General features: G+C 45.5%; 1 protein-coding gene across 1 annotated transcript in view; it reads left to right on the top strand.

Moving 5' to 3' along the window:
- The first annotated feature begins 629 nt into the window (after positions 1 to 629).
- The window catches only part of SNX30 (sorting nexin family member 30), a 43,889-nt gene continuing 30,137 nt past the window's right edge, over positions 630 to 14,381 (top strand). The window contains exon 1 of the mRNA XM_005154858.3: positions 630 to 875. Within this exon, the coding sequence (XP_005154915.1) occupies positions 714 to 875 (162 nt within the window). The 5' untranslated portion in view covers positions 630 to 713. The remainder of the gene's footprint in view (positions 876 to 14,381) is intronic.

Raw genomic sequence — 14,381 nt, 5'->3', positions numbered from 1 at the left:
TCAAAATTCACTTTCTCAAACATGATAGCCACCCTCTTGCCCACACCGCGACCGGCGCGGAGACCCCTCTGCCGAGTTTCCCTCCACACACGGGAACAGTTTGAAGCCGGAGACCCGAGCCCGGAGCAGCCGAGGAGCTGGTTTGCTCTTCTGCGTTTTCACCGCTGTTCACACCGGCGTGAGCGCCGCAGCGGGAACCACAGCCAGGGCCACCCGAGCGCAGGGCTGCGGTCACGGCGGGGTGCGGGGGCTCCCCCGCTCGGCGACAGGGAGCGGCCCTGCCGGGCCCGAGCGGCGGCTGGCACGAGCCGCCCCGCTGCCGTCTCCGCCCCACTCCCGCTGCCGGTTCCGTCCCTCCGCGGCCTGCCGGAGGCCTGCGCCCGGCGCAGCCCCGCCCGCTGCCGCCGCGCGGGGGCAGTCCCGCGCCTTCCGCTCGCCACTCGGTGTACGGGCTGTGGCGGGAGCCGGGGCCGAGGCCGGAGCGGGCGGGACCAGCAGCCGGAGAGGGGCGGGGGGGCAGGTGGTGCGGATGGTGCCTGGTTAAAGGGGCGGGCGCGGCACCGCGGGTAGGCGCTGTTTTCGCTCCGCCTCCTCCACCTCCGCCTCGTAGTGCGGTGGTGGCGGGTAGGGTCCGGCCGCGGCCCCGAAGGTTCTCGCCGAACCGCCTCGGCCTCTGGTCCCTTTTCCCGAGGTCGCTGTCCGGTCCCAGCGTGATGTCGGGCGGCGCGGCGGGCGCCCCCAAGCCTCTCCCGTCCTCCGGGCCCAAGTCTCTGCGGGAGATGCCGCATCCCCTGGCCACGTCTAGCAGCGAGGAGATGGGGCCGGCGCTTACCCCTAGCCCCGACCTGCTCCTACCGCGAAGCATCGCCGACAAGGTATGGGCCGGAGGGGGGGGGGGCGCGGCTTTGGGAGGTGTGTCTGCCCTTGCAGGGAGCATAGGGAGGAGGGTCGTGTGTGTGTTTGTGTCCCTAGCACAGCCCCTTCCTCGGATGCATCCCCCTCACCCCACAGGGAAGTGAAGCCCTGGGCGCTGCTGACATCCATTGCAAGAGCCTGGGGCTAATCGGGGGGGGGCGAAGACACCCGGCGTGGGGACTGCAGGCACAGTGTCCGTGTCCGCGAGGGACCAACTGGAATACTGGTGCTCCCACTGTCATCACAGTGGTTGCGTGAGGCAGGATTTTACTGATTGTATCTTCCCGTGGCTCGTACCCGTTACAGATGGGTCTGAACGCTTCAGGAATTGCTGCAACTCCTTCACAGTCTCCTTCCTGTAGCTCTAACAGGAGCCTTGGGGCTCCTGTTGTTTCCTTACTGCCGGGCTTGCCGTTACCTTGCCTGTGATTGTCCTCTCCGTAGCGGAGCTCCTGTTCGCTTCTTCACAGCAGTGTAAGACGGAAAGGATGCTGTTGCAGGAACATCTGTGACGGCTTTCCCTTCCCTAGCTCTGGCATGTGTCTGCGGGACACTAACAGGCTTCGTAAAGTGCTTTGCCTGTGTGTGGGCCTTGGATGTGATAATTCCACAATGTGAAAACAGCAGTAGCAGCACGGCACTGCTGATACGTTAACTACACTTGCAAGGACTTGATATCTCTGTGGGCAGAGTTCCTGAAGTGTCTTAAGGTCGGATTTCCTGGGAGCAAGGGCTGCAAGGGACGAGATCTGCTTGAAGCTTTGTAGTAAGCTGTTCTGGGGCAGCTCGTGTGTGAACAAGGTGCTACAGAGCCGCTAGTAGCAAGAGGTGCTTTCTATGGCAGTTGTCCTGGGCAGTGTGGAGCTTCTTCTGGGAAGATATGCTAGTCTCTTAAAATGCTGGGGCTGCCCATCAGTGTCTGGCATGTATCTCCCATGTTCTAGGGAAGTGAGACAGGGTCGTCAGGCCTCTTCCATGTGTCAGCTGTGCTGCACAGATTCAGCACTTGTTCCTGCCCAGGTCGAGGACCCCCTCCTCAAACATTTGCCCACTGTTGTACAAGTAAGAAGCCAGGCTTACCTTCCCTTTGTGAACATATGCCTTCATCTTGTTGATGAATGTTGATGGCCCTATGAAACATGGAATTACGTGATTAAGGTGGGGGTAGGAATTGTAGAGTCTTTTGTCTGTGATAGATTGGATTTACTCTTGTAATGAGGTTTCTATCTGACCAACCTTCAGCAATAGGAGTTGCTTTTTGTGGGTCCTTGTGTGGTGGTGGTACTGTACTCTGTTAGCACTGTCCATCCACATTGCTGTGTAGCTAGTAAAAAGCTCTGTTCCAAAGAATAGTTCACACCCTATAACTTCTTTCCTTAGCTGTACTAATGAGCTTTTTTGCTTCTGGAGCTCAAGCAAGCTCTTCTCTGCTTTACTTCTTCGAGGTGCCTGAGAAGTGTATCAATATCCCTAGTAATCTTGAAGCACAAATAACTCTAGCCTCAGGCTGTGGTCAGCCAACTTCTCATTGATGAAAAAGTTTTTGCCCAGTTTTTCTACAAGCAGCACAGGTCTGTAACCCGTTCTAGGACTGTCCTGTTCTGGCACTTTGCATCAGAGAAATACTCTAAAGGGAAGATCAAAAAGGGGCTGATGTAAGCAATTTTTAGACTTGAGAGCAGTTTTGTGTTTGACCTGGAAATGGCACTAGGGTAATGAGCCTTGCAGAATAAAAGGATTTCCAGTAGGAAGAGAGAAGCATTCTTTTTTTATTATTATTATGGTTTTTTTTCCTTCTAGCTGAATTAGCAGAAAAAGCCAGATGTCTGATTCTTCTGGTGGAAGGAGTCCAACAGCTCTACTGTGTGAGGGATGTCCCTTCTGCTTAATAATACCTGATGCACTGGCAAGAAAAAAAAAGTTATATGACTTCTTTCCCAGTTTAGGAAGAACCGGTGTTCCTAACTTTAAGGCAATAGTAAACTTTAAGCTCTTGCACTGTGTACTGTGTACTCTAGAGAGTGAGTATGGTAAGTGGAGGTGAATAGGTAAACCTGTCTTTTAAGTTGTTTAGTATGTCTCCTGGTCTTAAGCTCTGGTGGAGGGTCATTAACGTTTTGAAAGGCTGTCTCACTAATCGACTGACAATGTGCGGATAGCTCCAATAGCTGGGTAACAGGAGGTCAGTATTCAAGCCTGACTTGGGCTTAAAGCTCTACAGCTGTTCCTTATTGATTCTTGAATAGGAACTCTGCTCATCTGCTCCGTTGGCCTTTCCAAGAGTGTTTCTGGAGAGTCTGGTGAAGATTAGCACTGTAGAAGTTTGGGACAAAGTCTCCAAAGCTTCAGAGTGCCTCTGAGCCATTACACTTCTGTAAGGACCACTGTCCATAACCTGGCCTGTACTAAGACATTTCTCTGGCAGAGGAATTGTGGCAATGTCTGACCCATTGCCATGAAGCGGATAATTTTCTTTTTCTCAGTGTTTCTTACCTGCTCTAAGCAAATATTTCCTAAACACTGCTGCAAGATAAATGTAGCAATGCTCCGAGGGGAGAAAGTGTCGTAGTAAGGGAGCTTCCCATAAAGCAGTGCTTCAATTTCCACTGCCATAGATGTGCAGCCTCCAGTGGTTGAACCTTGGGCATCACTGATTTGCTTTCTTTAAGGCCTGTTTTCTTTGCCTTTTTGGAGCTACTCAGTAAGAACACTAATTTATCCTGAATCAGGAACACTGCCTACGTGTCTCCTGTTGGGTTTTGATACAAATGTGGGAATAATCTAGTATCTTAGACTCCGACTACCTTTGAAGTCTCATGAACCTTTGGTTGCTGTTTAAGAGCAGTGGCTAATACTACTAGAGCAGTAGGTCATGGGAAAGAGAAGGAAAACCTGTGCTAGTTTCTATAGCTTCCCTGGTTCTAAGCAGGCTAGTTTCAAGTTTTCTGAATCTTACGAAAAGCGATGCAGAGCTTTCATTGTCTGAAATAGTGTCCTCATCCTGACATGGAGAGAACACTTTTAAGAGCCAGGAAACCTTGACTCCTGATGTATTAAATGAAATGGACATTTCTGGCTAAGTACTTGGCTTTCACAGCGATTCTGCAGCAAACATGAAACACTTGAGTTGTAGATTAATGTCTCTGAAGCATTTTTGTACTGGCCAGATCTTTCTATAATAATCTTTCTGTTCCCCTCAAGTCTAATTGCATTAAGCATTGTTTGCCCTGATACCTGACCACCATCAGCTTTTATGAGCTTATTTGGAGGCTTTGCCCTGCTAGCCTCCAAATAAGGAGACAGCTAAAGCTGAACCTAAGCAATAGCCCCCCCCTTTTTTTCCCCCTGTTAAATACATATATCTATTTGTTGAGAGGGAAACATGCAGGAGGAAACAATCCCTCAGGATACATGACCAGGTCCATTGCAGAGTTAACTATTTAAAAAGTGTTCTTGTGCTCTTACAGAGCTTTGGAAAGGCCTACAAGCCAACTGAGATCTGCTTTTCAGCACAGATCCTCTGCAGAAGAGGGTAAGACAAATGGGGAAGTGTCAGTGAGACCTTCTTTCCTTTTTTCCCCCTTTAGAAAAAAAACCCAAACAAAACCATAAACTTCTGCTTGCATGTGACTGCTTGACTCCAGTTCACTTGTCACTTTTGATAGTGAATCTCCTGTGTGCAGGAGGACAAGCACTTTGACACTGAAGCAAAAAGGTGTTATTAATGCTTTTCTGGGTTCAGAACAGAGGTGAGAAGTAGATGGTATTCTGCTATGTGATTATACCTAAATGGTTGTGTAATTATGCTAAGACTCAGGATGCAGCCTCACTGAGGCTGTGCAGATTTAATAGCGCACTGCTAGTAGTGTTGGAAGTGCCAGGCTGTGCAGAATTAGGAAGAAACAGAGCACTAGAACAGGTTGCCCAGGGGGGTTGTGGAGTCTCCTACGTTGGAGTTATTCAAGGCCTGTCTGGACAAGTTCCTGTGTGATGTACTCTAGGTTACCTTGCTCTTGCAGGGGGGTTGGACTAAATGATCTTTTGAGGTCTCTTCCAGCCCTTGGGATTGTGTGATTCTGTGATTCTGTGAAAGTATTCTGTATGGCTTACTCAGGCTGTCCTCTGTCAGTTGTGATCCTTGTAGACCCTCTAGACTTGTGAGAGTGTCTTCTTAATAGGATGAAGTTGGCTGTTCTTGATATGATTTGCCTTGAAACAGCAAGGCAAACTGATAGGGTTCTGACTGAGTACTGGTTTCTTCCCTGGCACTCCAAAAGCTTTTATATTCCACCTGTCCTAGGCTCAGACTGCCTTTTTTTTTTCAGACATCTCTGATGACCTCCTTATGGCCAGCTACCAATAACCTGTTCAACTTTTCTTCTTTGAAGATGCGCATGCCTTGTATTTGGCTCTATTAACACTAGACAGCTGAAGGTGAGCTCCAAGGCTGTTTTGTACATAGTATATCAAGCAGAGCTTATTAAATACCAGGCTTGCAATAAATACATAGCTTGAATTTGCTAATTCATGGAGATGGATGTTAAAACACCTACTGCAAACTTCTGATTACCAGCTGAAAACCATTGCTTGCGTGCTTGCTCATCTGCTTCCAAACTACAACCCTGGTGCGCCCCTAGGCCTGAATTAGCACTTGATCAAGTATTTATACTTGTTGTGTTTGCTGGAGTGCTGATACCTAGCACTTATATTCTGGAAGGGAGCCTGGCAGCTCTCCAACAAAAAATATACCAAGAGTCTGGAGAGCTACTTCCAGCCTCCTTGGTTCCTAGTTTATAATTATTGCTCTTAACTTCATCCACCCACAGATGAAACCAGTTTGCAGTATAATACGAAAGCTTAAAATAGATCTGCCTGAACTTCTACAAACCTCTTCTGTGACTACATGAGAACCGTTGGACCAACACCATGTATTGCTTTTAAAGCAAGCTGGAGGTAAATTCTCAATCTTGCGAGAGACTGAGGGCTACAGAAAGTCAGGGACTGAAGTTGATGAACTTGTGAAGCAATGTCAATCTGGATGGGTAGATCTTGGTTCCAATCTACAGGAACACAACTGACAATCGCAGAGAAGTTGAAGTTGGAAGGCATCTCTGGATATCTTCTAGTTCAAGCCTTTGGCTCAGAGCAGGGCTAGCTAGAGCAGGCTGCCCAGGGTGCTGTGAAGCTTTTGAATATCTCTCTGGGCAACCTGTTCCTGCATCCTGTCACCTGCAAAATAAAATTACTTTCTCACATGTAAGTGAGGCTTCCAATATTTCAATTTGTTCTGTTGTTGGATCCACTGAAAAGAGTAAGTCACCACCTTCTGTAGACCATTCCATTAAGTATTTATCCATATAAACCTTCCCTGAGCATTCTTCTTTCTAGGCTGTTGATCTCCTTTGCTGTGAGGCATATTCTTTGCTCATGATCAGCTTTCAGCCAGTATCTGGTGTGTGGTGTGGATTTTTTTTGTGGTTGGTGGGGTTTTTTTTGAGTTTCTTTTCCTTCTGTCCCCAGCACATGCTGTGGCTACATGGAGTTATTCCTGCTGAGTGCAGGACTTTGCATTTTCTCAGGTTGAGTTTCATGAGGTACTGTCAGCCTATTTCTCCAGCCTGTTGAGGTCCCTCTGAATGGCAGCTCAACCATCTGATGTATCAAGTATTCTGCCCAGTTCTGTACCCTCAGCACAGTTTTTGAGGATGTAGCCTATCCCATCATTTAGGTCATTAATGAAGGTGTTAAAAAGTTGTGGCCCTCTTAATGTCTGCTGCTGTACTCCACTAGTGACTGCCTTCCAGTTGGCTTCTGTGGGATCACAACCCTTTGAGCCCAGCAGCGAGTCATCTCTTCGTAGCAGGTGTTGGTTAAGCATGACTTCCCCGAAGTCCATGGTGACTTCTCATCACCGTGTCTTTTGTGCCTTTGGAAATAGTTTACAATATTTGCTTGATCACCTTTCCAGGGATTGAGGTAAGGCAGACCTGTCTGTAGTTCCCTGCATCCCCCTTCTTGAAGACAGGAGTGACACTTAGTTTCTTCTAATCCTTGAGAATCTCCCTTTGTTGCCATAGTAAGGACAAGATAGTTGAAAGTGGCATTACAGTAACATCCAGCTCCCTCAGCACTTGCAACTCTGTCTCATCATGGGTTTATGTCAGCCCAGTTTATTGAAATGCTCCCTAACCTGGTCTTCCCTCACTGATGGCAAGTTTGCCTTTTCCTGACTTTCTCACTGGGCTCAGGGGCCTGCAATCCCTGAATGCTAGTCATCTCAATAAACACCGAGGCTAAGAAAGCACCAAGTACCTCTGTTTTACATGTGTCCTTTGTCATCATATCATCTGCCCCGTCATACCTGCATTTTCCTTGCTCTGTATTTTGCTGATGATGTTTCTGTAGAAACCTTTTTTGTAGCTGTTGTCATCCTTTGCCAGACTGGGCTCCATACCACTGAATCCATCTCTGCATGCTCAGACAGTGTCTCTGTATTCCTTCTGGGTCAACTGTGCCTGCTGCTTCATTTTCTTATGCTTTGTTTTGTGAGTTAGGCAGGAGCTCTGTGTTCATGCATGCAGGTTCTCTAGCCACCTTTTCTTGATTTTTCTGCTTATTGGGATGCACCAGTTTTGACATGGGAGAGGTGTTCCTTAAAAGTCAACTGTTTTTCCTGGATGCTTCTCCTAGCAGATCCCTGAACAGGCCAAAGTCTGTTCCCTGGAAGTCTGGGGTTGCAATCCCACTCTTTGCTTTGCTGGTTCCTCTTGGGATCCTGAGCTCCCAGAAGCTCATGCTTCTGTGGCCGAGGCAGACCCTGACTTCACATCTCCGACCAGTTCTTCCTTCTTTGTAAGACTAATATTCAGCAGAGCATTTTCCCTCATTAGCCTATCAGTCACCTGTGCCAGGCAGTTGTCATCAATGCCCTTCAGAAACCTTCAGATTGATGTCACCTCCAGCAAAAACTGTAATTCAGGCTGCCCATAAGAACCTGTTAACATGAAGCTTTTTCCAGTAATCCCCTGTCTTTGCCTGCAGAAGTGCTTGAAGGACACAGGAATATTGCTTTCCGCATAGGACAGGAGCATTGCTAGTTTGCTTGACCTGCTTCTTTAACTGTTTCAGAATTCACTCATTTATGAAGCTGTTATCCTGGCTTTTTTGAAATCTGTGATTGTCTTTCTCCCAGTGGCTGCACTGAATGGCAAGGTTATGTTGCGTGGTAGATACATTAAATTACTGAACCATGGTACTGCTTTTGGTTACAAGCAGTCTGCTACGTGTTTCATTAGTGGACCGTCACCTCTGGACGGCTGAGCTTAGTTGTTGTCTTGTTTAACGGAAGTGCTGTCTCTTCTGTTGCACTGTGTATGTGTGCACACATGAACAGCTCTTTTGTAGTCTCCTAATTAAGAGAATGGACTCGAACCTAGCATGGCTTTCAGTTTGCCATCAGTGCTCTACCCACAAGAAAGCTGCTGGCTGAATCCATTTCCTCTTCTGTAATTCTGGTAACTAGAACTGCTTTCTCTAGCAAATTTATCTTTGAAACTCATATCACTCGTATAGGTTAATACTATGCTATCTCATTGAAGAGAGCACTTTTCTCCTTTCTGCTTGTGAGTCACTCTAGGGTTTGTTGTAGAAGCACATACAACATCACATTAATGTGGTGAGGTACTGGAATGGGTTGCCCAGGGAGGTTGTGAATGCTCCATCCCTGGCAGTGTTCAAGGCCAGGTTGGATGAAGCCTTGGGTGATATGGTTTAGTGTGAGTTGTCCCTGACTATGGCAGGGGGATTGGAATTAGATGATCTTAAGGTCCTTTCCAACCCTAACTGTTCTATGATTCTATGGTTGAGCTCACCTTCATTTAAAGCATGCTTACCAACAAAATCCTATTTCTGTAATGGTATCTTACAATGTAGGTGCTCTAGTACTGTCGTAGAACCAGTTTTTTTTATGTCTAAACCTGGTCTCTTTGATCTGCAACTTCCCAGTACAGTGAGTTTCTCTGGAATTGGCAGTTCCCATCTCTTCTGAACAAGATGAATGACAGTTAACATTTTATTTGGGACAAACACATGCATCAACATAACTGTCTTAGTACCGTTAGCTTTCTTTTAATCTTCCCATCTGGTAAAACTGAACACAGCTTCTACAATATTATTACCTGTGGTTCTTATTTCAGCATAATGGAGGGAGTGGTATACTTGGAGGTTGGGATTGGTGTTCAAGTGGTGTTCAAGCTTTCATAATCTTTTCAGCAGGATTGCCTCATGCTTAATGAGACAGTGTTAAAACCAGATATTCAGAATGTATGTGGAAGAGCTTGGTTCTTCAGCGGATTTTCAGAAGGGTTAGTCTTGGCAGTAACTTGTCAGCCATGGTGGAAAAAGTTATGCTTGGTGGTCGGAAAGAATCCACTGGACTGCCTGTGCTGGAATGCTTCAAGCCTAGCCGAGATGCTGGATGTTCTCTGAGCTTCTTCATGGGGAGAAAGGAATAACCAGATTAAGAACCTCTTTTTTTTTTTTTTTTTTTTAAAGCTCTGTGAGCACATCATTCTCCTGTTAGTGCCTCAGGGGTTTGTGATAAGCCTTGGGCAGTACCTACCTGTAATTATTAATAAGAGGGACAGAGGATAAAGATGGAGGATTTCCTACTAACACACTGTGATCTGGGAGACATTAGTTCCTAGGCTGATGTGCAAACTACTGTTCCAGTGTCTTCTAGCACTGTGGACTACTCTCATGGTTTCTCGAACAGATCATCTGGCTGTCACATTAACCAGTCTCTTCATTATCTGAGTGGAGAGACTGGTTTCTGTAAAGTAAGCCAGGAGACAAGACAAGCTTTTATGGGAGACTTAACTAGGTGCCTGTAAAGTAAGCCAGGAGACAAGACAGAAGCTTTTATGTGAGACTTAACTAGGTGCTGCTACATAAAAATCTACTTGAAACACCTAAACTGCAACTCTGAGATTGTAACTTGTGTGTTCCTTCAGTATGCAGAAGGCAGTACAGCAGTTAAAAACAACATTTGATCTTGTGTAATTATCAGAAGTAACTTCACTGAGGCTTGTACTCTGCTGACCTTGAGCAAGATGTTAAATGCTGAACTTTTTAGCTGCGGCTGACTTGCGTTTGTGAGCCCAGGATGTTGTGCAGCTGAGATTCCGTACTTTTATGTCTGGGGAAAACTACTCCCACTGCTGCAACGAAATGGTGGCAGAAAATGCTGCCTTGGAGGTGGTGACAGCTGTGACGCTGAAGTAGAAGCTGTGTGAATTTGCTCTTATTAACAATTTATGCTTAGTAAAACATCAAAATACCATGGGGAATCTGTTTCTCTTCCAGGTAATGTTCACTGACAGCGAGGTAGCTGCTAGAAACAGTGTAATGACCAAATGAAGATGGGAAACAAATGTAGTGACTCTTTTAATGAGCTAGCATTTCCAATGCCAGCCCAATTTAGATGAGTTATTGACAGATGAATTTATGGGGCATGTTTTATTTTCTGAATTGGGAGGGCAGGGGGTGGAAAGAAGTGTTGCTTTCAGCTGTAGGTGATGCTATAATGGCAAAACTACTGATTATCAACCAGGTAGTTCAGAAATCATGAAGCATTCTGTCTGAATAAGCATGTAGGTGACATAGGTTAGTGGAACTAGCTGAAATTGTTCCAAAAATAAAGGCAATAATAAAAAACCAAGATGTGCAACAGCAAGGAAAGAGTTCAGCCAAGAGCTGTATTGAGAGTGGTCTTCAAAGCATAAATTCCTTCAGAGAGCAGCACTATCAGAGGTTTTACAAAGCAATGAGCAGCAGGTGAGGAGTTACTGTGGAAATGAAATTGATGGTGTCTCTAACCCCTGAAGATGGGCTTCTGTTGTACTCAGGTTTGTGGGTTTATGTATCTTAGTCTGAAGAGAGCAGTACTAGTATATGGGAGCAAAGACATCATAAAAATGTGTGGTACTCTTCACTGCAGGAAAATGAGCAAAACCCAAATAGTGGCTGGATTTTCTTGCTTCTAGATGATACCCTCAAATTAAGGAGCAGACACCCTACTAACAACCTCTCTGCCTGTCTTGGAAAATAACAATTTCAGTGGTCTGTAGTGTTATTAATGGTAGATAGCTTACCACATTGAAGCACATACTTTAGACCTGATTCTTATTTAGTCTATGCTTCAGCTTCAAGCTGAATTTAAGTCTGAAAAGGCAAGCTTTTTTTTTTTAAACCACCTAATGCTGTCTATCTGAAAGCAGCTATTAGCCTCTCAAGGACAAAATAGTAGCAAGAGGTGAAGCTTCTCTGTTGCATTTATGGGAGAAGCCGTTACTACATTGTTTCAATGCCCTGTCCTTATGGGAAACTGTTGCCTTAACATTGCTTCAATGGAAGCAATCGTGCTGTATCTTTCTGAAGAGCCTCTTTGTCTTCCTGGTTGGCCTCACTTTACCAGTGAGCTTGAATGATGTGGTGTTCCTTGAGAAGGAGCATACTGCAGTGCAGGTATTGCTCAAAGCCAGAGAAGCCTCTTCCCCCTCAGTGTTGTGGATGGTGCTAGCAACAGTTACTTGTGACTAGCTTAGTGGTGAAAGTGCTGACATGTCGCAATGGTTAAGTGATAAACTACCCAAACAATACTCAAACCCATGCTTACCTGCATAGTACTATCGCCTTTGCTGTAGCTTTTTAGATCATAGAATAGTTAGGGTTGGAAAGGACCTTAAGATCATCAAGTTTCCACCTGCCTGCCATGGGCAGGGACACCTCACACTAAATCATGTCACCCAAGGCTCAGATGCTAGAATAAGGCAAATTGCAAGGGGAAATCTTGAATGCTGCCAAGGCAAAGCTGTGTTTGGGGTTATTGCAAAGAAAATCCCTATGAAAATGTAATCAGTACTGTTTATTACCAGTGGTCAGCTTGGTCTCTTCAGGATTTGCATGCTGATTTTCAGTCTCCTGATAAGCTTTTTTCTGGGTCAGTATATTTGTTCTCAGACAACTACAAGAAAAGTGTAGAGAACAGAATAAGGGGCTCTATGTAACTTTCGTTGCCCTCACCAAAGCTTTTGACACTGTGAGTAGAAAAGGCCTGTGGCTCATCTTGGAACAATTAGGTTGTCCCCCGAAGCTCCTCAAAATTATTATTCTGTTACATGAGGATCAGCAAAGCCAAGCCAGATATGGCAATGCACTCTCTGAGCCCTTCCCAGTAGCCAATGGTATGAAACAAGGTTGAGTTCTCGCACCAACTTAATTCACAGTCTTTTTCACCGTGATTCTCCAAAGGGCTATGGTAGACCTTGATGAACAAAATGGCATTTATATTCAATATCGCACCGATGAAAGCCTATTCAGTCTAAGGTGACTGAAGGCCCACAGTAAGACCTTTAATCATCTTCTACGTGAACTGCTTTTTGCTGATGATGCTGCCCTTGTTGCCCACACAGAAGCAGTTCTGCAGCATTTAACATCTTGCCTTGTGGAAGTGGCTGAGCCTTTTTGGGCTGGAGGTCAGCTTGAAGAAGACAGTAGTTCTCTCCCAACCTGCATCACAGGAAGATTATCATCATCCCCACATTACCATTGGCGAGTCAGAGCTTAAGTCAGTTCAGCTATCTGGGAAGCATTCTTTCCTTGGATGCCACAATTGACAAAGAGATAGACAACAGAATAGCAAAGGCATATAGAGCCTTCAGAAAACTCCATAAAAGAGTCTGGTGCAATAAACACATGAAGAAAAATACAAAGATTAGAGCCATTGTGCTGTCTGCTCTTTTATATGGGTCTGAATCATTGGTTATCCACTGCCATCACCTGTGACTCCTTGAATGCTTCAATCAGTGCTGCCTCTGTACAAGTCTAAACATCCATTGGACTGACTGTGTCAAATGTTACTGTCCTTAAACAGGAAGGGGTCACCAGTATTGAGGCCTTATTGCTGAAATTGCAGCTGTGCTGGGCAGGGCAGGTCTCTAGGATGAAGGATCACTGCCTCCCTAAGATTGTGCTTTACGGTGAGCTTGCCACCGATTGCTGCAAGATAAATGCCCCAAAGAAGAGATAAGGACTCCCTGAAACAATACCTCAGCCTTGGCTGTATTGACTACCATCTGCCTTCTCCTCCAATTGGGAGACTTGGAGATACACTATACCTAATGCCATTGTCTCCTTTGAGAACACATGCAGAACTACAGGGTAGAAAGAATTGCGCCACGCCTATACCACCCAAGGAGACCTTTCACTGTGCTTTTTGCAACCGGATTTGCCTATCCCACATCGGCTTTTTTAGTCATCAGTGCACTTGTAGTAAGTGTGGGTAAAGCCCTTCCGAAATCTTCATTCGTGAAGTCAAGCCATGATACTGCACTTGAAGCTATGTGTGCCAAATATGTATTGTGCCACAGTGGCTGTCTAGGATCATCTAAATGTATTAGTCTATACATCTTATGTCTTGTTTCTTCCTTCCATCTCTATAGCTATGAGGAAATACTGCATGGCTGCTTTTCCTCACTTGCTCCTTAAAGCGAGGGACTGAAGTGGTCATAGTGTGTGGAGTTTTTTGTTGTTTTGTTCTGTTTGTTTTTCTTACTTTGGTTATTTTACCTCTCTGGGAACAAATATCTTTCTACCTGAAAATCTCTTGTTTGTCAGCAAATATGATGGAGGGCTACCTACTAAATTGCACCTGAGTAAACTGACCTGGAGAGCTCCTCCAAAAGCACACTGCTGCAGCTTTTCCAGGCTTTGAGATGAAGACATGAGTTTTTCCCTTTGAACATCTCTGCCTTACTTGCACAGTGATGTTTTGTCAGTCTGACTGGCTGTCATGGAACTTCCACTGATCTTGTGTGGGGAAATGCTAATGCAACTCATTTGAAACAGTGAGCACAAGGAAACCCACATTGTAGTGCAGCATGGAAGTATATTCTTGCTTGTTTAAATGAAACCAGGATACTGCAGTGTTTTCCAGCTCTCTGTCTTTGTTTACTTCTTGTTTCTACTCTCTGCTTCTCCCCATTATTTTACATCTGTTCACATTTAAAAATTACAGTTTGCTTTCAAAATCATCTCAGCCAAATAGGCACTGTGATGATACTGGATACCTCGATAAGTGATGCAGCTAAACCCTTTTCTAGAGAGTGAACAAGAAAAAACTGTTGCTCAGTATTTCTGCAGAGCTGTAACACAAAGCTGTATGTCTCTAGGAGAAAGCAGCTGAGTTTGAAGAAGCTTAAACCGTTCCATCTATAATCAGATGTAAATCTGGCTTCTTGGATTGGGAATGACTTCTAGTCATATACTCGATTCAAGTTTTCCTGCTCATGGTCTGAATCCTGGCTGCTGCTTTGCTAGTTAGAAGGTCACAGCTCGTGTTCTGAAAATAGAGCTTTAAACAAAATACTGGGTGTGTTAAGGCTTTTTCATTAATGAGGTGCTCTTTA

This window comes from Melopsittacus undulatus, chromosome Z (assembly GCF_012275295.1).
Source record: "Melopsittacus undulatus isolate bMelUnd1 chromosome Z, bMelUnd1.mat.Z, whole genome shotgun sequence".
Classification (NCBI taxonomy): domain Eukaryota; kingdom Metazoa; phylum Chordata; class Aves; order Psittaciformes; family Psittaculidae; genus Melopsittacus; species Melopsittacus undulatus.
This window is presented reverse-complemented; position numbering and strand designations above follow the sequence as displayed.